This window comes from Neospora caninum, chromosome X (assembly GCF_000208865.1).
Source record: "Neospora caninum Liverpool complete genome, chromosome X".
Taxonomy (NCBI): Eukaryota; Apicomplexa; class Conoidasida; order Eucoccidiorida; family Sarcocystidae; genus Neospora; species Neospora caninum.
In genome coordinates, this window is record NC_018396.1 from 5,163,501 (window position 1) to 5,186,939 (window position 23,439).

The following is a 23,439-nucleotide window of genomic DNA, read 5'->3' on the forward strand; positions in this document are numbered from 1 at the left end:
CGCTCCGAAAGGCTCCTTCAAGGGGATACTCTTCCAGAACGAACGTGCCGCCTAACCGAAAAAAATACCTGAAAATCTACGGGAGAAAAGGCCACAAGTTTTGCTGTGTCTGACAGGATGCCTAGGTAAAAGACTCGGTAGAATCTGAGAGACACGTGTCCGCGGGACTCGAGTAGGCTCATCTCGAAACTGCAGTCTCACAGGAATTGAGATCATGGCTCGTGCGTGTGTGTGCGTGTGTATACAGGTACACCGCATAGAAAGGGCTTCTGTACATTCAAAGAGAGCGGGGATAGGAACTGGCGTTTTTAGATAGACTCATGCGACGCACACACACACCGGGGGGTAATCCTTTGAGTTTCTGATAGAACTTGAAACAGGCATTGTGTTCTCGTGCCTGGTCATCGTATCTGCCTAGGCACCCACCAGCGTGTGAGCAGGTCTGCAGGCCACGTGTGTGTGTGCGTGGGCAGGCGCGTACATCCCGGTTCTGTAGAGAATACGCGGGGGTTTCAGGAACGCTGGACTTCTACATGGAGTTCCTCCGTTTTGTTCGTAGCTCGAATGATGCGTGGGCGTGACGAAAGGTTTGCCAGAGAAGAAAGGGAATCGATGGAAGCAAAAGTCCTCGAGCACAGCTGATGACTGACTTGCGTCTGTCCAACCCACACGCAGAAAGCAACACTGGGACTGTAAACAAAACTCGCACCAAGCCGCAAAACGTAGAAAGAAAAGGACCATCTGCCGTCAGGCAACGCTTTCAAAGAAACCAGCTCTCTCTGCTGCAGGGGGCGACGGGAAGCGTCTCCAACTTGGGTCCCAGTGAAGATCGCCTGCTTCCTCGTTCGACGGACCTCCGCCTCTCTAAATAGGTATATGCATGTGCAGGTATATGTGCACACTTTTGCTCATCCCCCTATGAAGATGCTTCCATGTATACATCTCGGTAGAGGGAGACGTTTCTGTTTTGGCGCGCGAGGGCGGTCATAGAAGCCACGAGACTCTGAGCAGACAAAGAAACACAACCCACACTCAGGGGGGACAAAGCTGAAACCGCTGCGAGAGATTCAAAAACGGCAGCTTCCACGTTCGTGGCTTCATGGTGAACAGGGTCAGATGAAATCTGCTCGAACGCAACTGTGCAGGCGACACAGCTCGGCAAACGCCGCCTCTCTGCTGCGCCATGTAGCTAAAAGGCTTGAGGCCGGTCTGTGGCTGTCACCTTCGAAGGATCCGTCGCGGAGATCCGCCCCACGCGCAGGTCAACCCAAGACATCTCCAGTCGCGGGACTGCCCCGCAGAAGATTCAGATATCGGAGCACTGGTTGTTGCGAGAGGGGGGAGACAGGACAAGTGAAGCGAAGAGCCGAGGAAACGGAGGCAAGGGGACACCAGGAGCGAAGCGGGGACAAAGAGACAGACAGGGAAGCCGCAGCGCACGCAGACCACAGAAAAGGGCCGAGGCGACCGACCCGAAGTGGCTGCAAAGCTGCGGCGCGCCGCACGAGCCTTCACACGACCTCCAATGTTTGTGCATGCTTTTGCTTTCTCGCTCTCGAGAAACCCCGCCAATTCGCGCCTCTCTGCGTCTGCTTGACACTGGTCACCCACTTTTGAACTGCCTCTCCGAGCCTGTCGGTCACGTGCCTCCACAGACTGTCTCCGCTCGCTCGCAGCGCACGCGCTCGTCGCAGCTCCTGTCTTGTCTCCAGAAATCGCAGGCGTGCAGCGTCTTCCAGGGCTTCCCTCCGGCGCTCGACTGCCGCCAGAAAGGCGGGACACGCGCCACTCGCGAAACGCGCGAAGCTTCCACATAACGCCCCGACTTCACAGCCCGAAAGAACGGGAAGGCGCGGAAGCAAAGTCCGGGGAGAAGAGGCGAGGACTGGTGCTGTGGCCGAAGGCCTTTCCGCCAGTGCTTGACCCGCCACACTCTGCGCGCGCCGGTCCGCCCCTCGTTCTCGTCCTGCTTCTTCCTCGCCTTGAACCTCGAGACCCGCGCGATACAGAAGCCACGCGGTCGCTGGAAAGCGGCAGCGCCATCCTGGGCGGGCAGACTGACGCGCGCACCGCACGTGAGCAGCCAGTCTCTCTCCCTGTTCGCGCTCCAGCTCCCATAAGGAAGGAGTCAAACGCTCTCCGGCGGCGCCTTCGCTTTCTGCTTCTCCGTCTTGGCCTGGACGGCTCCAGGGTCTCCGGACCAACGCACCGGAGCGAGAGCACGGCGGCGCGGCGACCGAGAGACGATGCTGCGAGAGAGCACAGGAATGAACGCCGCACGAAAGAGATGACGCGAAAGCTGGGACTCGCTCCTCGGGCGATAGGGGATGCCTCCACATCTCCGGGGGTCTCTGAGGGCGTTTTGGGGGCGCCATCCAAGGCTGAACGAAAGGGGAGAAACGAGGCCAGAAGAAGCGACAGACAAGACCCAGTTCGAACACCCCAGCAAAAGAAGACAAGCGCGATGCGCGACACCAAGACGATCGCGCCTTTCCCGACAGGCGTCCAATCCTCGAAAAAGGAAAGGCCACAGACAAATAATGAGGAGAAACGCGCCTCACAAAAGGCCTCCTTTACACCCGATCGTCCTCACCTCGTCGACTGCGTTTCGAAGCGCGCTCACGCGCCAGCGCGCTTCTTCCTCCTCTTCGCTCGTCTCGACGGCCTGCTGCGCGGCTTCGATCCCCGGTGCTTCGCCTGCGCGCAAGGCCTCGCATGTCTCTCTCTGAATGCAGCCAACTCCCCGCGAGGCCGCGCCGCAGGCCTTCCGGAGAAGGCGGCTGAGCAGATGTGGGCGCAGGAGAGTCAGCCACTGCAAGACGTGAGCGAGAACCGCGAGAAGGTACTCTTCCCGTTCGTCTCGATCTTGTTCCTCAGCCTCTCCTGATTCGGCGTCTTCTGCCTCGCTCTCCCCGGCTTCACAGGCGACCTCGCGATACCAAGCACAGACCGCTGCAGCCACTCGCGCACGCTCGGCGGGCCAGCTCTTGAAGCTTTCTGGGAGGAGGACACCGGGGAAAGAAGCGCGCGGCTGAGAAGACATGAGCGACTGCTCAACCTCGTCTTGTAAAAAATCTTGCGCCTCCCAGGAGTCAACTGGCGGCCTGCGGATGCCACCACGGATTGCCCGCCGGCCGTCGATGCTTTCTTTCCGTCCGCAATCTCCGGAAATGACGAGGCCAGGCAACGCAGTCTGCAGATTCTGTCGCCTTGCGGCCTCCGCCTCCGGCGCGCCCGTCTCCAAAACGTCCACCCAGGCTCGGTTCGAGAGAGTGGCAACGACTACAGAGGCGGGAGACGTAGGCGCGAAAGGATCGTCAGAGAGAGCCGAGAGAGTCGTGAGCAGAAGGGCGTGGCCTTTCTCAAGGAGTGTAGTCAGCCGAGGCGGCGGACGTCCCCAAGCGGAGGAAGCCTCGCGCGCTCTCTTCTGCGTTTTATCGCGCAGCCACGCCAAGGCCCGCTGCGCAGCCTCCTGGGGTCTTCCGCCCTCAGCAGGCGAAGCGAACGAGAGGGCCCTCGTGCGGTCGGCGGAGTGGCTGAGAAGGCGAAGGGCGGGAGAAGATTCAAACCACGACACCGAAGAGAGCAGATTCGAATCGTGGCCTGCGCCCTGAGAAAAACGCGAAAAAAAAGACAAAAATCGACTCGGAGTCACGCACACCTTTCCCATCGATCTGCCTCCTTGAAAACACTTCCCTCTCCCTCCCTCCTTCTCTTCTTTCTTCCTCCCTCTTCTTCCCTTCCTTCTCCCGCCCGGGACTCCGTTCTCCATCCATTTGAAGCAGGAGCGAGAGACGCCTTCTCTTACCTTGCGCCTCCACACCGGTGCGAAGAGAGCGATGAGGAGCGCCTCTTCCTCGGTCTCGGCGCTGGCCAAGAGAGAGCGCCACAGCGCGCCGCAAGTCCTGGGTGAGGCAGGCGCGCCCGGCTGCTCTGAAGATCGCTCCTCCTCTTCTTTTCCGTCTCTCTTCTCTCTCCTTCCTTGCTCGTCCGTCTCTTCAGTCTCCCCGTCGCCTTCGGCCACAGCCGCAGCGGGCGGGACCCACAGAAGGCTTCCTTCCGCCGAAAAACGGTCACCGATTTGTTCGCTCTCGGCTGCCAGGAGAACGACGCCACAAAGCCTGTCTAGCCTATCTCGCAGACTCCTCAGCTTCAACAGCCGTCCGCCCGGAAGGGATGGCCTCCCGAGCGCATCGCCCCTCGCGTCCCTGCCGCTTGAGGAGCCGCGCGTTTCGCCTGCGTTCTCCTGGCCTGTCACGTCGCTCTGGAGAGCCCGCTGCGAAGACGACGGCAGTGCGTGGATGAAAGCCTGACAAAACGCAAACCCGCTGCTTCCCTCTTCCGAGGCGTCCAACTCTTTGTCTTTGTTTTCCTCCGATTCCGCGCAAGTATCTCTTCCCCGAGGGAACGAATCGCCGACTGCCGCCGGACTTCCCCGCAGCCTCTGCCGTTCGTGCTCCGCGAGGAGGGCGGAGAGAGCAGAGACCGAGAACCGCGAGGAAGGCGACGGAGACGAGAGAACCCGCGCCGACTCGCACTGCATCTCTCCGCCTCTCGAGGCGGCTCCGAGCATCTCTTCCTCCTGCGGATCCGACACCAGTGCACCTATGCACTGAGCCGTCAGCCACAGAAGAATCGCCTCCAGGCGCGAAAAGGGCGAAGTGAACCTTGCAGCGGAGAGAGACGAAGCGCGAGCAGACGGAGACCCGCGCGGCGGCGAGACCCGGTGAGAGTGCTGCAGGAGAGAGTCGCAGAGGACGAGACAGAAAAGCAGTGTCTGTGCGTCGTTCTGTCTCCACCCGAGGCGCGAAGCCAGGGGAGCTGAGACAGCGGGACTGCCTGATTCGCGCTCTTTACAGAGCGCGAGGATCCACGAGCCGACTGCGTCCGCTACCGCGGCGAGAAGACTGTTTTTAAGGGCCGCACTTCCCGGGACTTCGCCGAGGCGCTGAAGCAGAAGCTGGAAATGATGGCCTGTGTGGGCGAACAAGACGGTGGCGGTGTCTGAGACACCGCGTTTTTGCGGTACCGTTTCGGCGTCACGTTCCTCGTCTCCGCTGCCTGCGGAGGAGGCTCCACAGAGTCTTGCATGAAGATTCTGCAGCCAAGGCAAGAGCCCTGCGACGACAAAGGCACCCACAGCGCTTCCGGCTTCCGAGTCGGCCTCGCAAGCGGTCTCTCTCGCTCGCACAGACGCCGCCGGGGTCTGTCTCTCGCCGCCTATGTCTTCAACGCCTTCCGCGGAGACAGACAGACCAGCGAGGAGGTTCGCGGCCCGCGTCCGCAGGTTCCCGAGGCCTGTCGCCGCCAGCTGTTGTATTGTCGCCTTTTCCTGTCCCTTTGCCGCCCGTGCCGCGCTACCGCGCTTCAGGTCATGCTCAGAAAAGAGAGACGACGGGCACGAAGCCAAGGCAAACCAGAAAGACGACGCGAAGCCTGGAAACTTTGACTCCTCGCAGTACAGCAGGACGTTGACGCAGGCAGACGCAAAAGAATCCTGCGTGAGTATCCCGGACGGTGAGGAAAAGAGAGAACAAAGAGAGAAAGGAGAGGAAGAAGAGGGAGATGGGTGGTGGGTGTGCAAAGCAAGGCAAGGCGACTCTGAAGGAGACAGAGAGGGAAGGAGACACGAAGAGAGACAGAAGGGAGAAGATTGAGCAAAGGCAAGATCCCAGGCAGTAGCGAGGAGGAGCCAGGCCTCTTGAAATCGAAGTTGCTGGAGGAGATGGAGAGGCCGTTCGGTGTTCCGCAACACCAACTGAGTCTCCTGTGTCTCGCCGTCTCTGTCAACTTTCTGGTCTCCAGCGAACCTTTTTCGCCGTTCTTCTCCTGGGCCTTTTCCCGCCTTCAGACACCTCTCGAGGGATTGACGCATGTGCTGAACGATATGAAGGAGCGCAGCCTGCCGCGCAAATGAACGCCACCCCGTTCCAGGGCGTGTCTGCGTCTCTCTCGAACATAAGCCGAGTCGCACGGAAAGTTGCCGCACAGTTGATTCCCAGCGAGAGAGAGGAAGGAAAGGAAGAAGTAGAGACACGAAATCCTCTGTGTCTAGGGCGGCGTCTGCATGCGCGGGCTGCAGTTCGGTCATCGCCCTGCCTCCTTCTTTGAGACGACCGAACGCTTCCTCTCCGTTGTCGTCTTCTTGGCGCCCAGTTCCACCAGCGGACAAGGAGACAAGAGACGAAAAGCCGCCTGCTTCCGCTTGCCTTTCGAGGTAACGAAGAAAGAGAGCCTCAACAACAAAAGAGGCGGGAGCTCGTCGAGAGAGAAGGGGTGGACCCTGCTGAAGGAAGACCAGCAGAGCAACGCTTTCTGCCTCTCCAGCGGGAGGCCGGCGCTTTGGCCACGCCGCAGGCGACTGGCCCAGCGCTTCGAGCACTGCCTGCAGAAACGGATCTTGTCCCTTCTCTTCTTCACCCTCTTCACTCGCTTCCCTTCGCCTTCCGTCCCCTCTCTCTTCTTCTGGGTCTTTTTCTCTCCAGTCTTTCTGCTCCGTCCAGGAGCGAGGAAGGAAGAGAGAGGTGATATCAACGAGAGGAAGAAGAGAAAAGAGAACAGACAGAGCGTCATCGACCTGGGCACATCCTAAGCCCGTTTCGCTTACGATCGTAGCCACTTGGTTCTCTCTTCTTCTACCAGCCTCCCTCAAGCTCGTCGCTCTGCCCAACGCCACCCCTGCTCGACCGTTGTCTTCTCTCTCTCCTTCGCTGTCCCCCGTTTCCTCCCCCTCTCCCTTCTCTTCTTTTTTCTCCTCTCCTTCCCTGCGTCTCACCGGTCGCCTCCAGTCCTCGAACAGTACTGCTGACAAAAACGTTTGCGGTGAGCAACCTGCTGCCCGAGCAGCACACGAGAAGAGCGATCGAAGGAACAGAGTCTTCTCAAGGACTCCCTGCAAAGCGCCAGAGGGAGACGCGCGACAAGCAGCCGAAGCTGAGGGAGTGCTGCGCTCTTCCTGTACAGCAAAGACACCGGCAGCTTGCAGCTGCGCACCGAGCTGACTCGCGCGGCGTTCTTCCCCCTCGTCGGACACTCGAGGTTCGTCCTCTCCTTCCTCGCCGGTTCCTCGCCCGTCTCCACCGACATCCAGAAGTGTCTTGACTTCCTTCCCAAGAGATCCGGTTGCCGTTCCCTTCTGTGAGCAGCGACAACAGACCATAGCCTTCGTGAAGATCCTCAGAAGGCGCACAATCCACCGGCCTGTCTCCCACACGCCTCCTACCTCGTCTTCTTCTCCCTCTTCTTCCACTTGCCTGTCGGCCTTTCCTCGCCGTCCCCGGCAGGGTTTCTCGGCGGGCAGGAAGAAGATAAGAGGCATCTGGGTGTGAAGCTCCGCGACGAAGGTGGAGAGAGGCTGCAGCGGCGAGAGGAAGAGACCTTCAAACGTTTCGAGGCGCATGCGAAACGCCTCGAGACTTTCCCGCTCACTGCCCCACCGTGACTGCCCTCCACACTTGGACTCAGCAGAGGGGTGCATGCGCTTTCTCTGCGTCTCCAGAGCTTCTGCCTCGCGCCCAGCAAAACACGACGGCAGCGCGACGGCTGCGGCCGGCACATGCTCGCACGAAGCAGTTTGCAGGGAAAGGCGGGTAGACGGCTCAAAATCGTTCGGCGACGATCCGAAAGGCGAAGCAGAGGCAGGCATCGAAGACGAAGCAAAGCCAGGGATCGGAGACGAAGCAAAGGCAGGGATCGGAGACGAAGACGAAAGAAGCCGCGACCGGGCGAATGTGGCCAGAGGCTCCTCGCAGCTTCTCGCGGCTTCCCGACTCACCGGCAACTCCCCCGCCCCGCCTCCGCGCTCCACGAGGTGTCCGCCGTCTCTCTGCGCTCCTGCTTGCTCGGACCTCGCCCACGCAGCCCCAGCTGCGCGCGCCTCTGTCTCCGGCGTCCTTTCTTCCTTCGGCCTTGTGTCCGAGGGCATTCGCTGCTCTCGACCCTGTCTCTGCGGATCGGTCTCGCTACGGCGGTCGCCTGCACAGAGAGAAAGAAGCGAGAACGGCGGGGCATCGCGCGCCTCCCAGGGCCAGGTGTCCAAGTCTCCCAGAGCGCTCTGAAGAGAGTTCGCCGCGGGAAGAAGCGCTGTGACGGAGTCGATTTTCTCTGGGAACGCCTGCGTGACCCGCAGCAGCACGTGGCGCCTGAAAGCAGGGTCGCCGGCGAGCGAGGAGAGAAAGGCGGCATCCAGGGAGTCGCCCAGGATTAGTGTCTCCTCGGTGGGCGAATCGCCGATACGCAGGGACGAGTCAGCCAGAGGGGGCCTTTGAGAGCGTGGGCCTCGGCCCGTCTCCTCTTTCCTCGCCTCCGGCAGGAGGCCGAGAAGAAGCAGCACGACGCTGGAGGCGTGGAGGAAGTCGCGGACGAGGAAGAGCGAGTGGACGAGCGACACGGGCGAGACAGAGACCAGGCGCGTCTCTGCTCGCCTTTCTCGCGCGCGGGGACCCAAGGGCGAGTTCAAGGGCGAATCCGGATCAGCAGGGGACCTTCCAGCGGGGCACGAAGCGAAGAAGAGCGCCTCCCATCGAAGCAGAAGTTGCAGAAGCACTTCCGTCGCGACATCGGCTCGGGCCGCGCAAGGCGCGCCGCTCCACACACGCGACGGCGGACAGAACGCTGCATGCTGCTTCCAGGCAGAGGCGGAAGACGCACGGGAAGACAGAAGCGAGAACGGAGAGGGAGAGGACGGGGCGCCCCGCGGCTTGTCCCCCCTGCGTTCCGCTGCAGCGTCGCCAGCGGCAGCGAGAAAACTATGAAGCAGCAGAAGCGCACACTGCGGAAAAGCGGAGGCTACTCCGGGGCGCGAGTTCGCGGGTTGGAGGCCCCGCTCGCGCCCGTCCCTCGCCTTGGGCACGCGTGGCCTGGCCGAAGTCGACGAGGCGTCCCCGTCTCCAGAGAAGGAGACACCGGAAGGAAAAGAACGGGGACAGCGGGAAACCAAGGAGAGGAGCGCAGCAACGAGGAAGGCAGCCTCAACGTCTGTTTGAAGCAAGGCCTGCAGGAAGGCTTGGAAGCTTGCTAGGCTTGCCCCCGGATGCGACAGCTGAACATACTTTTCGTCGTGCTCGGTCTCCTCCGTTTGCTCCCCACACACGGGCCTTGTGGCGTGCCGCTTGAGACGCTGCTCGCCTGTGTCCTCTTCCCCGGTGTCTCTGCCCGCCTGGACCAGAAACGAGCAGAAAAGAAGAAGCGGGAGGTCCCAGCCGGAAGCCGGCGCGAGCGAGACGAGCGCCTGCGCGTGGAGACACCCAGGCGGCTGGTGTGTGGAGTCAGAAGGCGGCCGGAACGAAGATCCCGCACCGACTGTCTGGGGCCAGAACAGGAGAAACGGCACGATCGACAGCCCCACACCACTCGAATCAGCGAGCGACGAGAGGACATGCGGTTCGGCGGTGAGAACTGCTTCTGGCGACATAGCTGTCTCTTCTCTCTTTTGCTCCTCTGACTTTGTTCGCGTCTCCGTGTTCCCCTCCTCCCTGCCTCCTTCTCTCTGGAGTCCGACCTCTCGCGGCAGCGCGTCTTCCTTCCCTCTCTCGCTACGCTGTGCCTCGCTCCGGACCTGTCCCCGAGCCGGTGGAGCCGCAGCCAGGTGCGCGTCGACCGGATCTGTCTCCGCCGGCGGGATTCCCTCTCCAGGGTGCTTCCGTTCTTTGTCTCCCGCCGACGAAGAAACCACTGGCTTCATAGCGCGAACCGCCTCGGCGAGAGGGCCCGCCGGCGCTCTCCCCGTTCGGATCGTCCCTCCAGGGGCAGTCGCGGGGAGATCGGAGTCGCCTCGTGTTGCCCCGTCTTCGTCGCACCCTTCTGTGGAGCCACGACTCGCAAACGACGGCCATCCGGGTGCTGTCTCCCCGCGTCGTCCCTCAGTCTCTGCCTCGTTCTTTCCCGCTTCGCCGCCTTTCCCGAAGAAGGCTGAGGACGCCATCCGCGAACCTAAACGCTTGTCGTATTCCTGCCGCGCTCGCGACGCTGCGAAACTCACCATTCCCTCAGCGACGCCAATCGCCGAGAAAACAAAGGCAGCCGGAGCAACCGGTGGCGGTTTTATTGTGCGAAAAGAAGAGGATGACAACGCAGAAGAGTCCATTGCACGTCGCTCGACAGATTTGCTGCTAGCCTCGGCTGCAGCGCCGCTGCGGGGAGCCGAGAGACCGAGGGCTGCCCGCGACCGCAAAAAGAGAGATGTAGTTAAGACCTTCGGAGAGAAAGACGCCGACGTCGCCTCACTCTCCTGCGCGATTGCCGCTCTTCCGCCCCCTGTCTGTCCTCCCGAGAACCTCCAGACAGAGCTCTCTGCTTCTTCGCGGCTTCCCAAACGACCTCCGCCTCGGACCTCTCCCTGCGTCCAGAAGCTGGAAGCGCCGCCGGGCGGCGCCAGCAGCCTGCGGGTGCCCGCGTCTCCGCTGGCCTCGCGAGCGTCGCTCTCCAGAGTCGGGCGCACCCAAGGAGCGAAGGGAACGGACGCGGGAAGATTTTCCGCGCCGGCGAACCAGTCTGCACTCGTGGCAGGGATCCAAGCTGGAGAATCGAGACTGGCGCATGCACTTTTTCTTCTCTCTGAGGAACGCGACCGCTGCGGAGAAGCCCCCGCGCGGCTCTCCGCAGACAGCAGCCCTTTCTGGCCAACAGCCGGCGTTGCAGAGGCCGAAAGCGCCGCTCTGTCGCGAGAAAAACTGCGGGGCGAGCTCTGCGCTTCGAGCGCGTCACCCTCTCTGTCTCGTTTCTGGACTTCGAAGACGGGGTCCGCCCGTCGCTTCTCTCCGTGCACAGTGGTCTTCCGCGGGAACAGAGCCGCCGCCTGGAGCATGAAGTGCTCGTGCTGCACAGCCGCGAACGCGCCGAGGAGAAGCGGCAGGCGCAGCGCGTCGCACCGCCGCACCGCCAAAGCGAGGAGCGCGCCTCGGAGGTTGGGCGACAAGCACACAGATCGAGCTCGCGAGGCCGTCTCGAAGGAGAGCGACGAAGAAGAGGACCGACGGTCGAGCGTTGGCCGAGAGAGAAACGGAAGAGGACGCCTGTTGGAGAACTGCAAAGTGAGGACGGAGAGAGACGGATCGGCCTCCGCAAGAATGCGGCGGAGACAGTTCGAATTTCGGCGGCCGCGTCCCTCACGCTTCCCGACCGTTCTCTCAACCGTTTGCTCCAAAGGACGCAAGTCGACTCGAACGTCTCCTGTCAACGCGAGCACCTGCGCTCCGTCCACAGCCGTCCGGCCCTCTCTTGGCGGCCTCTCTCGCCTCGCTTCCTCACCAGAGTCTGCTTCGTCTGCGCCTCCGCCTCCTCTTTGCCTCTCTTCGCTCGTTCGCCTTGCTGTCTCTCTGCGTTTCGTCTCCGTCCCTCCTCCAAAGGGCTGTTGCTGCCACACGAGGAGCGTCGCGAGGACGCGCAGCGCCTCGTCCACCCTCCCTCTCACCCAGTACGCCCAGGCGCGCGACTCGTGCAGCCTCCACCTTCCTCGCCAGGTCCCCTCTCGCTCGCCGTCGTCCAGCAAGCTGGCGAGTTTCTCCAGAAGCCGGTTCTCGTCCGCCGCCTCTGGACACGCGCGGAGAATCGCCTGCACCAGGCGCGCCAAGCCGCCGGGCACTGTAGCTGCCACACGCACCTGCAGCGGAGTGGAAGGCCAGGCGAGAGCGAGAAGGCCGGAGGTTGGCGAACCACACCAGACGGCAGAACTGACAGGCCCTGCGGAACGGCTTCTCGGAGCTGTCTCTTGAGCCACGCAGTTCGCGGCGTCGGCAGTGAAGCCTCGGCTGCTTTCGGCCGCGCCGTCCGCACGATGCGTCGCTTCTCCGTGTACAAGCCGATTCTCGACGCTCGCCGAGGATCCGTAGGAGCGAAGAAGACGCATCGTCGAGGACGCCGCAGAGCCTGAAACCTCCACGGCTCCCCGTGCCAGGGCGCCGCCGCCGCGGGCGGCGCCCACCATCGCCGCTCTGGCGGCCTTGGCAGAGGATCCAGCAACTGACGCGAGAGCTTCGAACTCGACGCCGAAGACTTTCTTCCCCTCGACAGCCACAGCCGGACCGGCGAGCGAGGGTCTGGTCCCGTGCACGGTCGCGGCGCCTGCGGAGACGAGGGCCGGGGACGTGACGAGGGCGTTGAGCGCCTCGAGGAAGGCAAGAAAGCGAAGCTCCGAGCGGACCTGTCGAGCGAGGACCTCGCTCTGTCTCTCAAAGCCCAGCGTCGAATCTTCCCTCTGCTGCCCAGGCGAGACAGGGCGTGTGGCGGGATTCGCCGCTCTTTGCACGCGCGCGGTTTCTCCGGGTTTCTTTTCCTGCGGGAAGCCAGAGCCCAGCGCAGGCTCGTCGAGAGCGTTCCGCCCCGCGTTCCGTTCCGCCTTGCGCTGCAGCCTCACGCGCCGGCGATCACTGTCGAGGACCAGGCAGATGCGCAGAAGCTCCTGAGCGGCGGCGAGAGAAGGATCGCCGATGCTCGGGGCGGCGTTGACGAGGTCGCGGGCGCAGGCCAGCAAAGACGCTGCGGCGCGCGGAAAGAAGGCCGCCAGTTGCGCGTCTCCCCCGAGGAGGGCGACGTCTCGCCAGCGCTCCAGAAGCTTCTCGAGCAACGCGCGCTTTGGCGAGAAGGCCGAACCTGTGCTGCGCTCGCGGCCGAGGGCGGCGCTCGACGCGCGGGCGAGCGGCCGGAGGTGCTGGAACACTGACGCGAAGCCGCCAGCCGCGGAAGGCGATCGCGGAAGAGAAGAGAAGGAGACTTCAGTCGCACACGTCGTTAACAGGATTTCGTACAGGTCCTCAGGAGCGAGAGCTGCGCACGCACGCCGGTGCACGTACACCGCGCGGTCGAGAAGTTGGGCACACGTGATGGGCTCCGCCGCGCCGACCGCAGCTGTCTCCTCCCCCGACGCGGATGGCCCATCCCGCCGGTCCGGGAGCCTCGAGAGTCCCGCGTCGCTGCCTGCCGTCTCTGTCCCTTCCCCGGCGTCGGCGACTCTCGGTGCGCGGCAGAGCGCTCGCAGGAGAGACGCACACAGCATACGCGCGGAAGATGGAGACAGGCACGCCGTTTTCAGCTGCTGAAACGTGACACTGGGCGGCGCCGGCGTGAGGTGGCGGTTGAGGAATTCGACGACGTCGAGATGCTGCTCCAGCATATCTGCTCCCCCCGCCAGGACGCGGAGGCGTTTTCGCCGCTCCAGAAACCACGTTCTCTCCGCTTGTCGCCTCTCCGTCTCCGTGCCTTCGCTCCGGCCGCCGTACATCTCGCCGAGTTCTTCCTGCCCAGCTGGCTGCTCACCCAGCTCTTCTTCAAAGCTCTGGGGGAGTGCGTTGTACAGCCGGTCGACGATGGAGAGCAGCGAAGACGCGGACAGGAGACTCGATCGATGATACACTGCGCAAAGAGCGACTTCGCCCACGTCCGACCTGCGACGCAGGAGACGCAAAGACGGCGCGACGAGCGGCGAACTCGCCTGAACGACTTCGGCGACGACCGCGAGACTCCGGCGACCTAAGTGCAGGGCGTCAACTTTGTCCGCCGAAAGGCGCGGAGCGGTGGCGGGAAGCGACCGCACAAGAGACGGAGACGACCAGGGGAGAACCTCGAGGCAGAAGTCTGCGAGTTGCTGGGAAATGGGCGACGCGCAGAAGGCGTTGAGACACGCACAGAAGTCAGCGAGAGAAGAGACAGTCGACAGAGAGGTCGGGGCAGCCGGGAGTCGCGCGAGAGACTCCGCGAACTCTGACCGCTGGACGAGTCGCCCGCGTCCCCCTCCGAAGGCGCAACTCAAACGGAGCTGCGAGTCGAACGCCGCGCCCGTCGCCTCACCCTCCGATTCTTCCTCCCCAGCCTTGTCCTTTTCTCGCGGCTTCCAAAAGATCTCGTCAAACAACACCTGGGGTTGGACGACGCCCCGCCGCAACTTCTCGACGACGCGCACGGCTTCTTCTCTCTCTTGCTCGCCGCAGCTCGGGGGCCTGTCTCCACGCCAGTGCGCGACGCCAGTCAGCAGGGCGAGGCGGGAGTGAAGAGGCAGCCGAAGGAAAGTGAAGAAGTCGAGGTCTTCCTGAGCGGGCGAAACGGGACGTCGTGCGGGTGCGCCCCGTGGCGCGCGCCCTTCCCAGTTCGCGGGCGGGAAGATCAGCCGTTCGTCCGCCGTCAACCGCGGCAAGTTCTCGTGCTGGCTGCTGGCCTCGTCCCCGTCTTCCGTTTGCCTCGCCCTCCTCATCGCCCTCCTGCGCTTCTGCTCTTCCTCGTAGAGCAGAAACTGCGTCAGCGCCACATGCAGCGCGTAGAGCGCTCGGAGGAGGTCGCCGGCGACAGACAGCAGCAGCGGCGACGGCGGCCCTGGGGGCTTGAAAAGCGCTTGCCAGTTCGAGGCGTAGCCGTCTGGCCGCGAGCCAAAAAGAGCCCAGGGCGAAGCCCGGTCCATGTTCTCGCAGTTCTTCGCCTTTCTTTCGCTGCCGAGCGACTCCGAAAGGGCCGTGGACACTCCGCTACTCCTTGGTCCCAGAACGCTCTCGTCGCGGTTGCCTGCGCGACTCCTGTCTTCCTCCTTCGCGGTCTCCACGCGCCTCTGGGCGAGCGAAGCTTCCAGCTGATCCCCGGCCGCGCCGCGTGCATGCGCATCTGACGAGCCGCTTGCCACCCGACGCGGGGAGACAGGCTCGGCCTCGGTCGCCCTCGGGGGTTGCCGGCGCGACGAGGAAGACTCTGAAGGCGGCGTCGTTTTCGAAGAAACGCCAACCGCAAGGACCGCTGCGGCGAGGGCCGAGACGCGTGCGTCTTCTCGCGCTCTGTCGCTCTCTTTCTTCTCTGCGCGTTCGCGTTTCTGGTCCTGCGCGTCCGCCGTGCCGCGCGTCTCTTCGGCGGGGTTCTCCGGCGTCCCGTTGTCTTGCTCTCGTGACCCCCCCGCGTCCTGCGGCTCTTCCTTCGCGCAGGCCTCGGAGACAGCTGCGAGAGCGTGCAGAGCCGTGGCGCGTTCGAGCGCTCGCTTCCGACTCCGGCGGTTGGCCTTTCTGAGGCTTTGAGGAAGGCGCTGCTTGACCGCGAGAGAGAGCAGCGCCTGGAGAAGCGGGAGGGCGACAGATCGAATCAGTTCGGTTCTTTTTAAAATCACAAACAGACGCCGAAGCGTCCAGGAAAGGAAGCGCCGCGGATCGGACTCCACGACCAGAAAGGAGGGTCCACCGTTCTCTGCAGCCAGAGACGGCGCGGGAGACGCGGAGGCGGCGAGGCCCGAAGGCGAGAGGCAGGGAGACAGAGGGAGGCGACCCGCCGAAGAAGCCAGGGGAGCAGGGAGGGGCGACGAGAGAGGAGCCGGAGACAGAAGAGGAAGAAGATGCGCGTAGTGGACCGGATGCAAGGCTTCGGGAAGAGAAGAGAGAATTCGAGGCCAGTGAGCCGAGTCGGCGACGGCACTCGCCGCGGTCTCCGAACAGGCGCGGCCTTGCAAGACTGCGACAATGCAGTCTAAGCGGCAAGTGGCGCTCCACACGCAGCAGAGGCTGCGCAGAAACGCGCTCGATGTCTCCGCGGAAAAAGATGACGTAGGAGAGAGGAGAAGCGACGACAGAGAGAGAGACAAGCACGAGAGGGACGAGAAGGACGCCCCTCCCACAGCGTCGAAGCAGCGGGAAGACGAAAATGCGTGAGAGGGGACCTCCGAGGACGGAAGAGACGGACCGTCCAAAACATTCTTTGCTTCTCCGCTCAGCGGCAAACTCGGGTCGGGCGCCCCCCACCCGAAAGGCTGAAGAGGCGTCGAGAGAACGAGGGGAGGGCTAGTCTCCTGCACTCCTGGCCGCGAACCCGTCGCGCCAGAGAAACATGCCGGGAGAGAGGACGAGGCAGGCGAGTTGCAGAAGAGTGCAAGAAGTCGACATCGCCGGAGACGCTCCCGAAGCTGCAGAGCGACAAGAGGAACACAGCGAGGAACTTGAGCACGCACACACACAACTCTCGTTTCTCGCGCATCCCTGGCCGAAGATGTTTCTCTCGTTGGGGAACCCTGCGAACCACAACGGCCGCGCTCTCGGGCCACTTCAGAAAACGCGATCTGTTGGTATGCGTGCACACCCGCTTCGGGCTTTCCCGGACTCCTTTGTGTCGCCTGCGACAAAAAAGAGGCGCAGAACACGCCGTGAGGGAGAAGGAACCCTCCGGGCAACAGGGCGTTCAGGAAGGAATGCGGACATCGGCCCGAGGCGCCGCCGAAAAAGCGCGCAAACACTCACCTGGTCTCGGTCCCTCTCCAGTCGCTCGGGCGCGCGCGCCCCTGCCGTCTCTCTGTGCCCGCCGTCTCCTCTCTGCTCACGCCTCAGCGCAGACCGCGAGGCGAGCGCCTGGCCGGAGGCTGCCGTGATCGTCTCCAAGACGCTGTCTTCGAGGAGATACACGAGCATCCGGTCCAGTCGCTCCAGGCCTTGCGCCCACCGCCTCACAATCTCGCATCCTCGCTCTTCTTCCCGTCTCCACAAGCGCGCCGTCTCGCTTTCTCCGCGCTCTTCCTCCCCGCCACCCGGTAGCGCACGACGCTCCGTGAGGCGCGCTTTCCCGCAGCGAATCGCAGGGCGTCGAGCAGATCGACGGACACACGAAACGGAAAAAGACGAAGGGGAAACCAGTTGAAACGGATCGTACGCGAGAGCTTGAGAGACCAACCACGAGGGGTCTTTCGGACGCAAGGAGAAGAAAACCTAAAGACACAAGCACATACAGACGGCGAGCAGACGGCACACAGCGATCAGTGGTGGGCACACACACTCGGAGACGGAATCCGTTTTTCCTCTTCTTTGTGTCGTTGCCTTTCCGCTGTTCTTCACGCGCTCCGCCTTTGAGAAAAAGAACAGGAAAGGCGTTCGCCGTTATTACAACTGAACCAGCCGGCCTTTTTTCGAGAAAGGCAGCCGAGTCGCCCCTTCGGACTAGACAGGCCTCACGAAGAGGTCGACGGAGGAACACAGACAGTAGCATGCAGAGTTGTGTTGCCAGAGACGCACATCTCCACACACAGTGTTCCATAAAGACTTGCACATGCGGACGCAGTGTCTTGGCTTCTTCATGTCGAGAAATTCGAGGGCCGTTTTCTTCCGTCTTGTTCGCGCCCTGTTCATTCCACCTCTCCCAAAATTCTCCCTTTCGACTCTGGCCTCCAGGGAGGCAACATCCCTGCTTGTCCGGAGACAGATCAAGCACACATCTGGTGAGGTCTTCCACATGTGCGTGGCAGTCTACAGCTGCTCCGTGTGGAGATCTACGTGGACAGATCCCAAGAACAAAGCACGACTCGCTGCCTTTGCTACGTTTTGCTCGCTTCTAAAGTGGAGCACACGCAGGCATCTGGAAGTCCGCTTTTGATCGGAGTTCCTGTCTTCTCGAAAACGTGTCAAGGGGTGGTGCGGCACCGACTGGCAGCGAGGAACCAGCCGCAGACGCCAACTGGGTACTCCGCATTTGGAAACGCGCCGGGACGGTCTCCCGTGCCAGCAACCTAAAGCCCGCCCCTCTTCATCTGTACTTCAAGTCTTGCTCGAGAGGCAAGGCGGCCGGAGAGCAAGCAAGGGAAATAAAAGGGAGAGTGACCAATCGAGGGACGCGAGTCGGTGACAGGAGAGATCAGAGAGAAGCGGCAAAAAGGGTTTCAGCGACCTGGCCTCGCCTCCCTCTGTCTTCTCCCACAAAAACAGAGACGGGAGAAGGAAGCACGAACGCGAGGAAGAATGAGTCGATACGACCACTCTCCCCTTCGGCTTCTTTCTCTCTGTCTCTGTCTCGCTCTTGCACTTGCTCTCTCTCGCTCGTTCGCGTGCCATTTCCCTTGCTCTCTTTCGTTCTTTCTCTCTTGCTACCCGGGGTTCGAACTCGACAGATGAAGCCACTTCTTCTATCTTCAAATTGAACTGTCTTGACACGGCCTGCCGCGAGGCTGTTGATATCGCTGAGGGAAGTCGACAAGAAGGGGAACGCAGCGAGAGCCTAGTGCCTCCCCTACACACCCTACAGCCATCCCTGTCCCCAAGTTCCTGTCTTCTCTGCCATACAGGAAGAAGACATGCACGCTGCTCCTCGTGGTCTGCTTATATATATGTATGTATAGATGTATATATATATATATATATATGTACATGTAGTTGTATGCGTATAAATGCATACATACAGAGAGATGCGTATCGGCTGATACGTGGCCAACATGGGAGGCATCGAATGTGTATATCAATAAGCATAGCGAGCATCTACACCAGCGATTTTCACACACGTAAATGTACAGCAGTTCGCGCGCTTTCGCCCTGGATATGCACGCACATCTATGTAGCAGCAGAGCACGAGGTCCTTACAGGCAGCCTGCGTCAACCGCAGAAAATGCACGAAGTGGGCCACACTTTCGCCAGTGAGAGGTACAGGTGAAGGATGTTGCAGATATCCAGCTCGGCATTTGCGTGGGCTCCACGATCTTGACCCGGTGGCATGGAATGGCGCCCCCGTTTCGCTTCACAGTGCAACAAATCCTCCATAAATCCAGGCGCTTCTGCTGAGATGAAAGTGTGGTCGGACAGCTGCATCCCCAAAGACCTGCTGTGCAACCGACCGTGTTCTCCACCCATATACAGATACGTACATATATATATATGCATATATATGCATATATATACTATGCACACCCTGAGTAGAATTTACGTATTTGTAGGGGTGCATGGAAACCATGTACCACGATTGCGCCTGTGTTGCCGTTATTTCAGTGTGTTTCCTTTGATGTCGTTTCTTCCGTTTCCGATAATGGTTTTCCCGTATCTTGTTCTGCCGGGGCCGTTCTCGTTTCCTGGCTTACCTTGAAGTCTTCTTCCGCCGCGTCAGGGTGGCTTCCTCGCTGCGCCCATCGCGCCTCTCGGATATCTTCCAGAAGGTCTCGATACCACTGGACGTTGGCCGCTCTCTGTCTCCGGTCGCGTTCTTCGCGCGTCGTCTCACTCGCGGTCTCTGCTTCTCCTTCCTCGGGCTCGAAAAAGACATCTTGTTCGCGAAGGTTTTCTAGAGCATTGGCACAGACTCGCTCGGCCTCTGGGAAGCGGGAACGCCGCCTTAGCTCCGCGGTGAGATGCTCCACGCTCTGAGCCTCCACGGCCCATATACGAAACGTGCTCGTTCCTCGTCGGGCACGCGCGTCGCGGGCGGCCAGGTTCTCTCTCTCCGTTTCTTCTCTCCCGCGAGAAGATTCGAGAGTCAAAACCAATGTGAGAGCATTCGGCACTCCCTCGCGATCTGCTGTCCCCCCGGTCTCCTCTGCGCCGCGCCCCCAGGAGCCCGTCACAGCCCTCCTCCGCGGCTCCATCGGCGTGTCTCCGGCTCTTTCGCACCCCTCTTCTCCCCAGCTGGGGGGCAGAAGGCCCACGCCGAGGGCCGCGGCGGCAGCGCTACACGGACAGAGCCAGCGCTGGGCGTTCCCAGTCACATGCGGCGCGGCGTTCGGCAGAACGGCGAGCACTGGTTTCTTCCACGCGACTGCGCCTTCTCCTCGATCCAGGCAAGCCTTCACCGCCTTCAGACTGAGCGCACACACATCTACAGCCATTGACGGCGTCGGCGAAAGTTCGTCGCAGAGAAGGCCTGCTCTGTCTCTACCCTGAAGCTTGTGAGGGTGACTGACAGCGAGGCCCGCGCTGCCGGCGCCAGATCCGTTCTCGCCGCGCGAAGCAGGAAGACTTCCACTGCCAGCGTCTTCCCCTTGGCCGCCGTCCAGAGAGCTCGCCGTTTTTGCCTCCCGAGCTGCAGGAACGGTCTCTGCCCGTGAAGCAGGTTCACCTGGCCCAGAGGGCGAACAGGAGGGCGGGGACGTGGAGACAGCCTCCGGCAGGGGGACGTCGACCTCGCGCTCGAAGCCCGCAAGACCCCGAAGACGCTCGCGAGAAGCTCTCACGCCTAGCACGAGAAGAAGGACTTCCTCGGCGTCTTCTTCCGGCGAACTCCCCTGCTCGTCTTTCTCGCTTCTCCCCGCGCCAGGTGCGGAACTGAAGGCGCAACCGAGAAGGCCGCTGAGGCCCTCGTAGTCGGGAAACCGCTGCAGCGACGACGCGAGAGAGAATGCGTTTTCCACACCTGATTTGGCGGGCGGCGCCGCGACACTCCGCGGCAGGGCGCTGGCGAGCAGTTCCGGCGCAGGCCGAACCTCGCGGCGCCCGAGACTCGCGGAAATCCTCAAAGAGGTCACAAAGGGGGCGGGGAGGTAAAGCCACGGCAGGAAAGGCGCTGAGGACGGGTCGGAAGCGGCGTCAGGCACCGTGGCCAAGTACGTTTCCTGTCCAGCCGCAGAAAGGCAAGGAGGCGCAGTGGCGGCTTTGTCTTTTGCAGCGCCGAGCGGCGGGGCCTGGTGCATGTGTGGGCTTTTCTGTCGAGGAAAGGCGGTCGGGTTCTCGGCTCTGCCAGGGCTCGCGTCACCCGCGCGTGCAACGACAGGCGACACGCCATCGTTTTTTACAAGAATCAGAACCTCACACGTCGACAGAGTGACCGCGATGCGCCTCCCGCTGCGGCTCACAGCAATGTGGGCGATCTCCACCGCTTCGTCTTGTTCGAGTTGCGGACTCGGCTTGAGGCGTCCGTCTGGAGAGGCATTGCGGGGCAGCGCGTGGGAGGCGCCGCCAGCTCTGGAGAGCGATCGAGAGGGCGAATGACCGGAGCACGAGTATCCCCGTGCAGAAGCCAGGTCGTGAGAGAGGAGAAGCGTCGCAGCCTCGTCGTCGACAGTGGGGCGTCCAGATGGAAGTCCTTCCCGTCCGCTTGAGAAAGTCTCTTCCACGTCCAGATTCAACAGGGAACGGAGTTCGGCAACGGCAACAGGGCGGTAGAACTGCGCGCCCCACGGCTCGCCGAGAACCGAAGAGACTTGGTAATCCCTCTCGTCGGCAGCACCGGGGGGCGGTGCGCCCGCGAGACGCTGGCCCCAACTCGCCTCGCCCGGCTTCGGCTCCATGGACCTCTCGGGTGAGGCCTTCTCGGCGAGGTTCTGCGCGGCTTTGCGCTTGAGGCTGGCCGCTACTTTGGCGGCGTATCGAAGACAAGAAAGGAGAGGGAACAGGAGAACAACGGGACGATCTAACTCCGCAGTCGACGCAGTTTCGTCGTCCTCAGCCAGGCGCCGCGCCTGCTCTTCGAGAAACGCGCGCTGCAGGCGCAGCTTCCCAGGATCTTGGTAATCCTCTTCATCCAACTCGGGGCGCAGATGACCGAAATTCGTGACGGCGAGCCAGACGCGTCCGTCTTCAGCGTCAAAGCCCCCCACAAAGAAACGCTGAGCGCGTCGATCCAGGGCGTAGGCCGTCGGTTTCGATGGGAGTGTCGGCAGGTGTTCGCTGGTGCACAACGAAAAAGGCACATTTTCCGTTGGGAACGACGGACGAGGCGGTTCGTCGCCGGCAGCTCCAGCCGTCTCCCCTCTGTCCTCGCACTCTGCAACAGGCGGGGCTTCCGAAGCCGCCAGTCGAGCCGCAGCGTGACGAGGCGCAGTTTCTGGGGCCGAGCCCGTCGCGTCGGCGTCCGTTTTCAGATCCTCTAGAGCGTCGTCTGACAGGAAAATGACGGACGCCTTCTTCTTCCGGGCGTCCGCGGAAAACAAAAGAAGGCCGGCTTGGCAGCTCACAGCGAGCGAGAGACCATGAATGGGAGCAGCGAGACGAAATCCGCGCTTGATGCGCAGCGGCACCGGCTCGGAAGTCGATCCACAGTCGGTCTCTGACGGGGGAAAAAACACTTTGAAATCTTGAAACGGGGAGGGAACCGAGGGAGAAAACGAAACGAGGGCGTTCTCGAATCTGTTGCTGGAAGACGACTGCGATGAGCTGTCGAGATCGACGTTGTCGTACTGCAACAGGAAAACGTCACCCGAGTCAGGGTCTAGGTCGTTCTCGTCGAGGATCCCCGCAACCAGGAGAAGCCCGTGCTCCGGGATAAGTCTGGCGATGCCCACTGGCTGGTTGTGGGTGTAATAGGTCGCGGCAGCTGTCGGAGACTGTCCAGGCTTTTCCTCGTCCTCTAGAAAGCACGACGAGGGTACTGCGAGGACGTAGCAGTACACCGTGGAGCCGCGCCACGCAGTCACATACACCTGGTTTCGCCATCGGCAGACGTGTGAGTTTGGCAGGAGCGACGAGAGCTCAGGACAACAGAGGGAAGACGCAGAAAGCGACGCGGATCCGGCGTCAAGGCGCCCCGCTGTCTCTCCTGGGCTGCCGGCCTCCGTTCCTTGCGTCAACACAAGGAACCGACCGATGAGTGGGAGGCGCGAGAAGAGCGAGCCTTCAACAGGGGCGCAAGAAGGGCGTGGCACGGCGAAGGCGGTCGGAGACGCCAGGGGAAAGGTTTGCAAATCTACAGCGCAAGACGCGACGAGGCGGGCGGCGACTGCATACTGAGAATGGCTGCGTTTAGGCGCTTCGCCGTTCTCCTCCCCCTCAGGCACTTGCATCCTTCCGTCTCTGTCTCGCTCCCGCACGGCCCCATAGGTTCTTGGCTGCGAGGCGGCGTGTCCGGTCTTGGCAGCACACGAGACTCTGGGGTCTTCCATGGCGGATGTAAAAACCAGTTGTCTACGAAAAAGAAACTGCTGACACGGCCCCTCCGAGAGGCGAAAAGTGCCGCAGGGTCACCCAGAAGTGTTCACACAGGCTGTGGGCTGAGCCGTTCAGGCCTTCGTCCTTTTCGGAGTGATTTTCTGACCGGCCGGAAAACGAGAGGAGGCTAGCCCGTCCAGAAAGGCATATCAACACCGGCCAAAAACGCATGTCTTCTTCGTCTTCTTCCCCCTATCTTCAGTGTGACGAGGCCTTTGGATTCCCTGTGTGGCGGAACGAGGAAACATCGGAAGACCGGCCGGTGTATCTTCGGTGGATTCCGACAGACAAACCGGAGCAGATGCGTCTCGATGGCGACAAAAAAACGGGACACAGTCTGGGCACCCCCTGGCAACTTCAAGCAGTTACAAAAGGGGGATATGGACGAATTTGATGGCACGCCTGGCGAGGGAGAGAGCGAGGCCCAGTTACCAACGACATTTTAGACAGCCTACACAGCGACTGGGTTCCCTGCGAATGACGGGAAGGCCCAATTCACCGCACAAAAACAGAAGCATTGACAGAAAACCATGTTCACGACAAAGGGAACAAGAGAGGAAACGGGCGCGAGAATTCAGAACCGTAGCCGTCTGCCTTCTACAGGTGCCCCGTCTTAGAAGACAACCGTGATACGCAGGAGCTCCGAAGGCAGCAAAAACCCACTGTGATGCTCACATGTCTAATTCCTTCAAACGCCCTGCGGTCGGACGTAAAAGCATCACATTGTTTGCACATGCGTGGCTTACCATCGCACCGATTCAGAACGCAAAACCGTCTGCCGCTGGTTGCTTGAGAGAGTGGTGTGCAACGAGGGCAGAGAGCCTGTAAAAACGATGTGGAACGGCATAGAAGTTAAGAATTTTGCAACACACGCAGTTCGGAA

General features: G+C 61.7%; 1 protein-coding gene across 1 annotated transcript; it reads right to left on the reverse strand.

Moving 5' to 3' along the window:
- Positions 1-984: 984 nt before the first annotated feature.
- On the reverse strand, positions 985-22,510 carry NCLIV_050830 (conserved hypothetical protein; the record flags this gene model as incomplete). The annotated part of the gene is made up of 6 exons (XM_003884636.1): positions 985-1,003; positions 2,071-2,249; positions 2,594-3,610; positions 3,809-15,859; positions 16,191-16,652; positions 18,782-22,510. The coding sequence occupies 6 exons, from the start codon at positions 22,508-22,510 to the stop codon at positions 985-987; spliced, it is 17,457 nt and encodes a 5,818-aa protein (XP_003884685.1).
- Between the last annotated feature and the right edge of the window lie 929 nt (positions 22,511-23,439).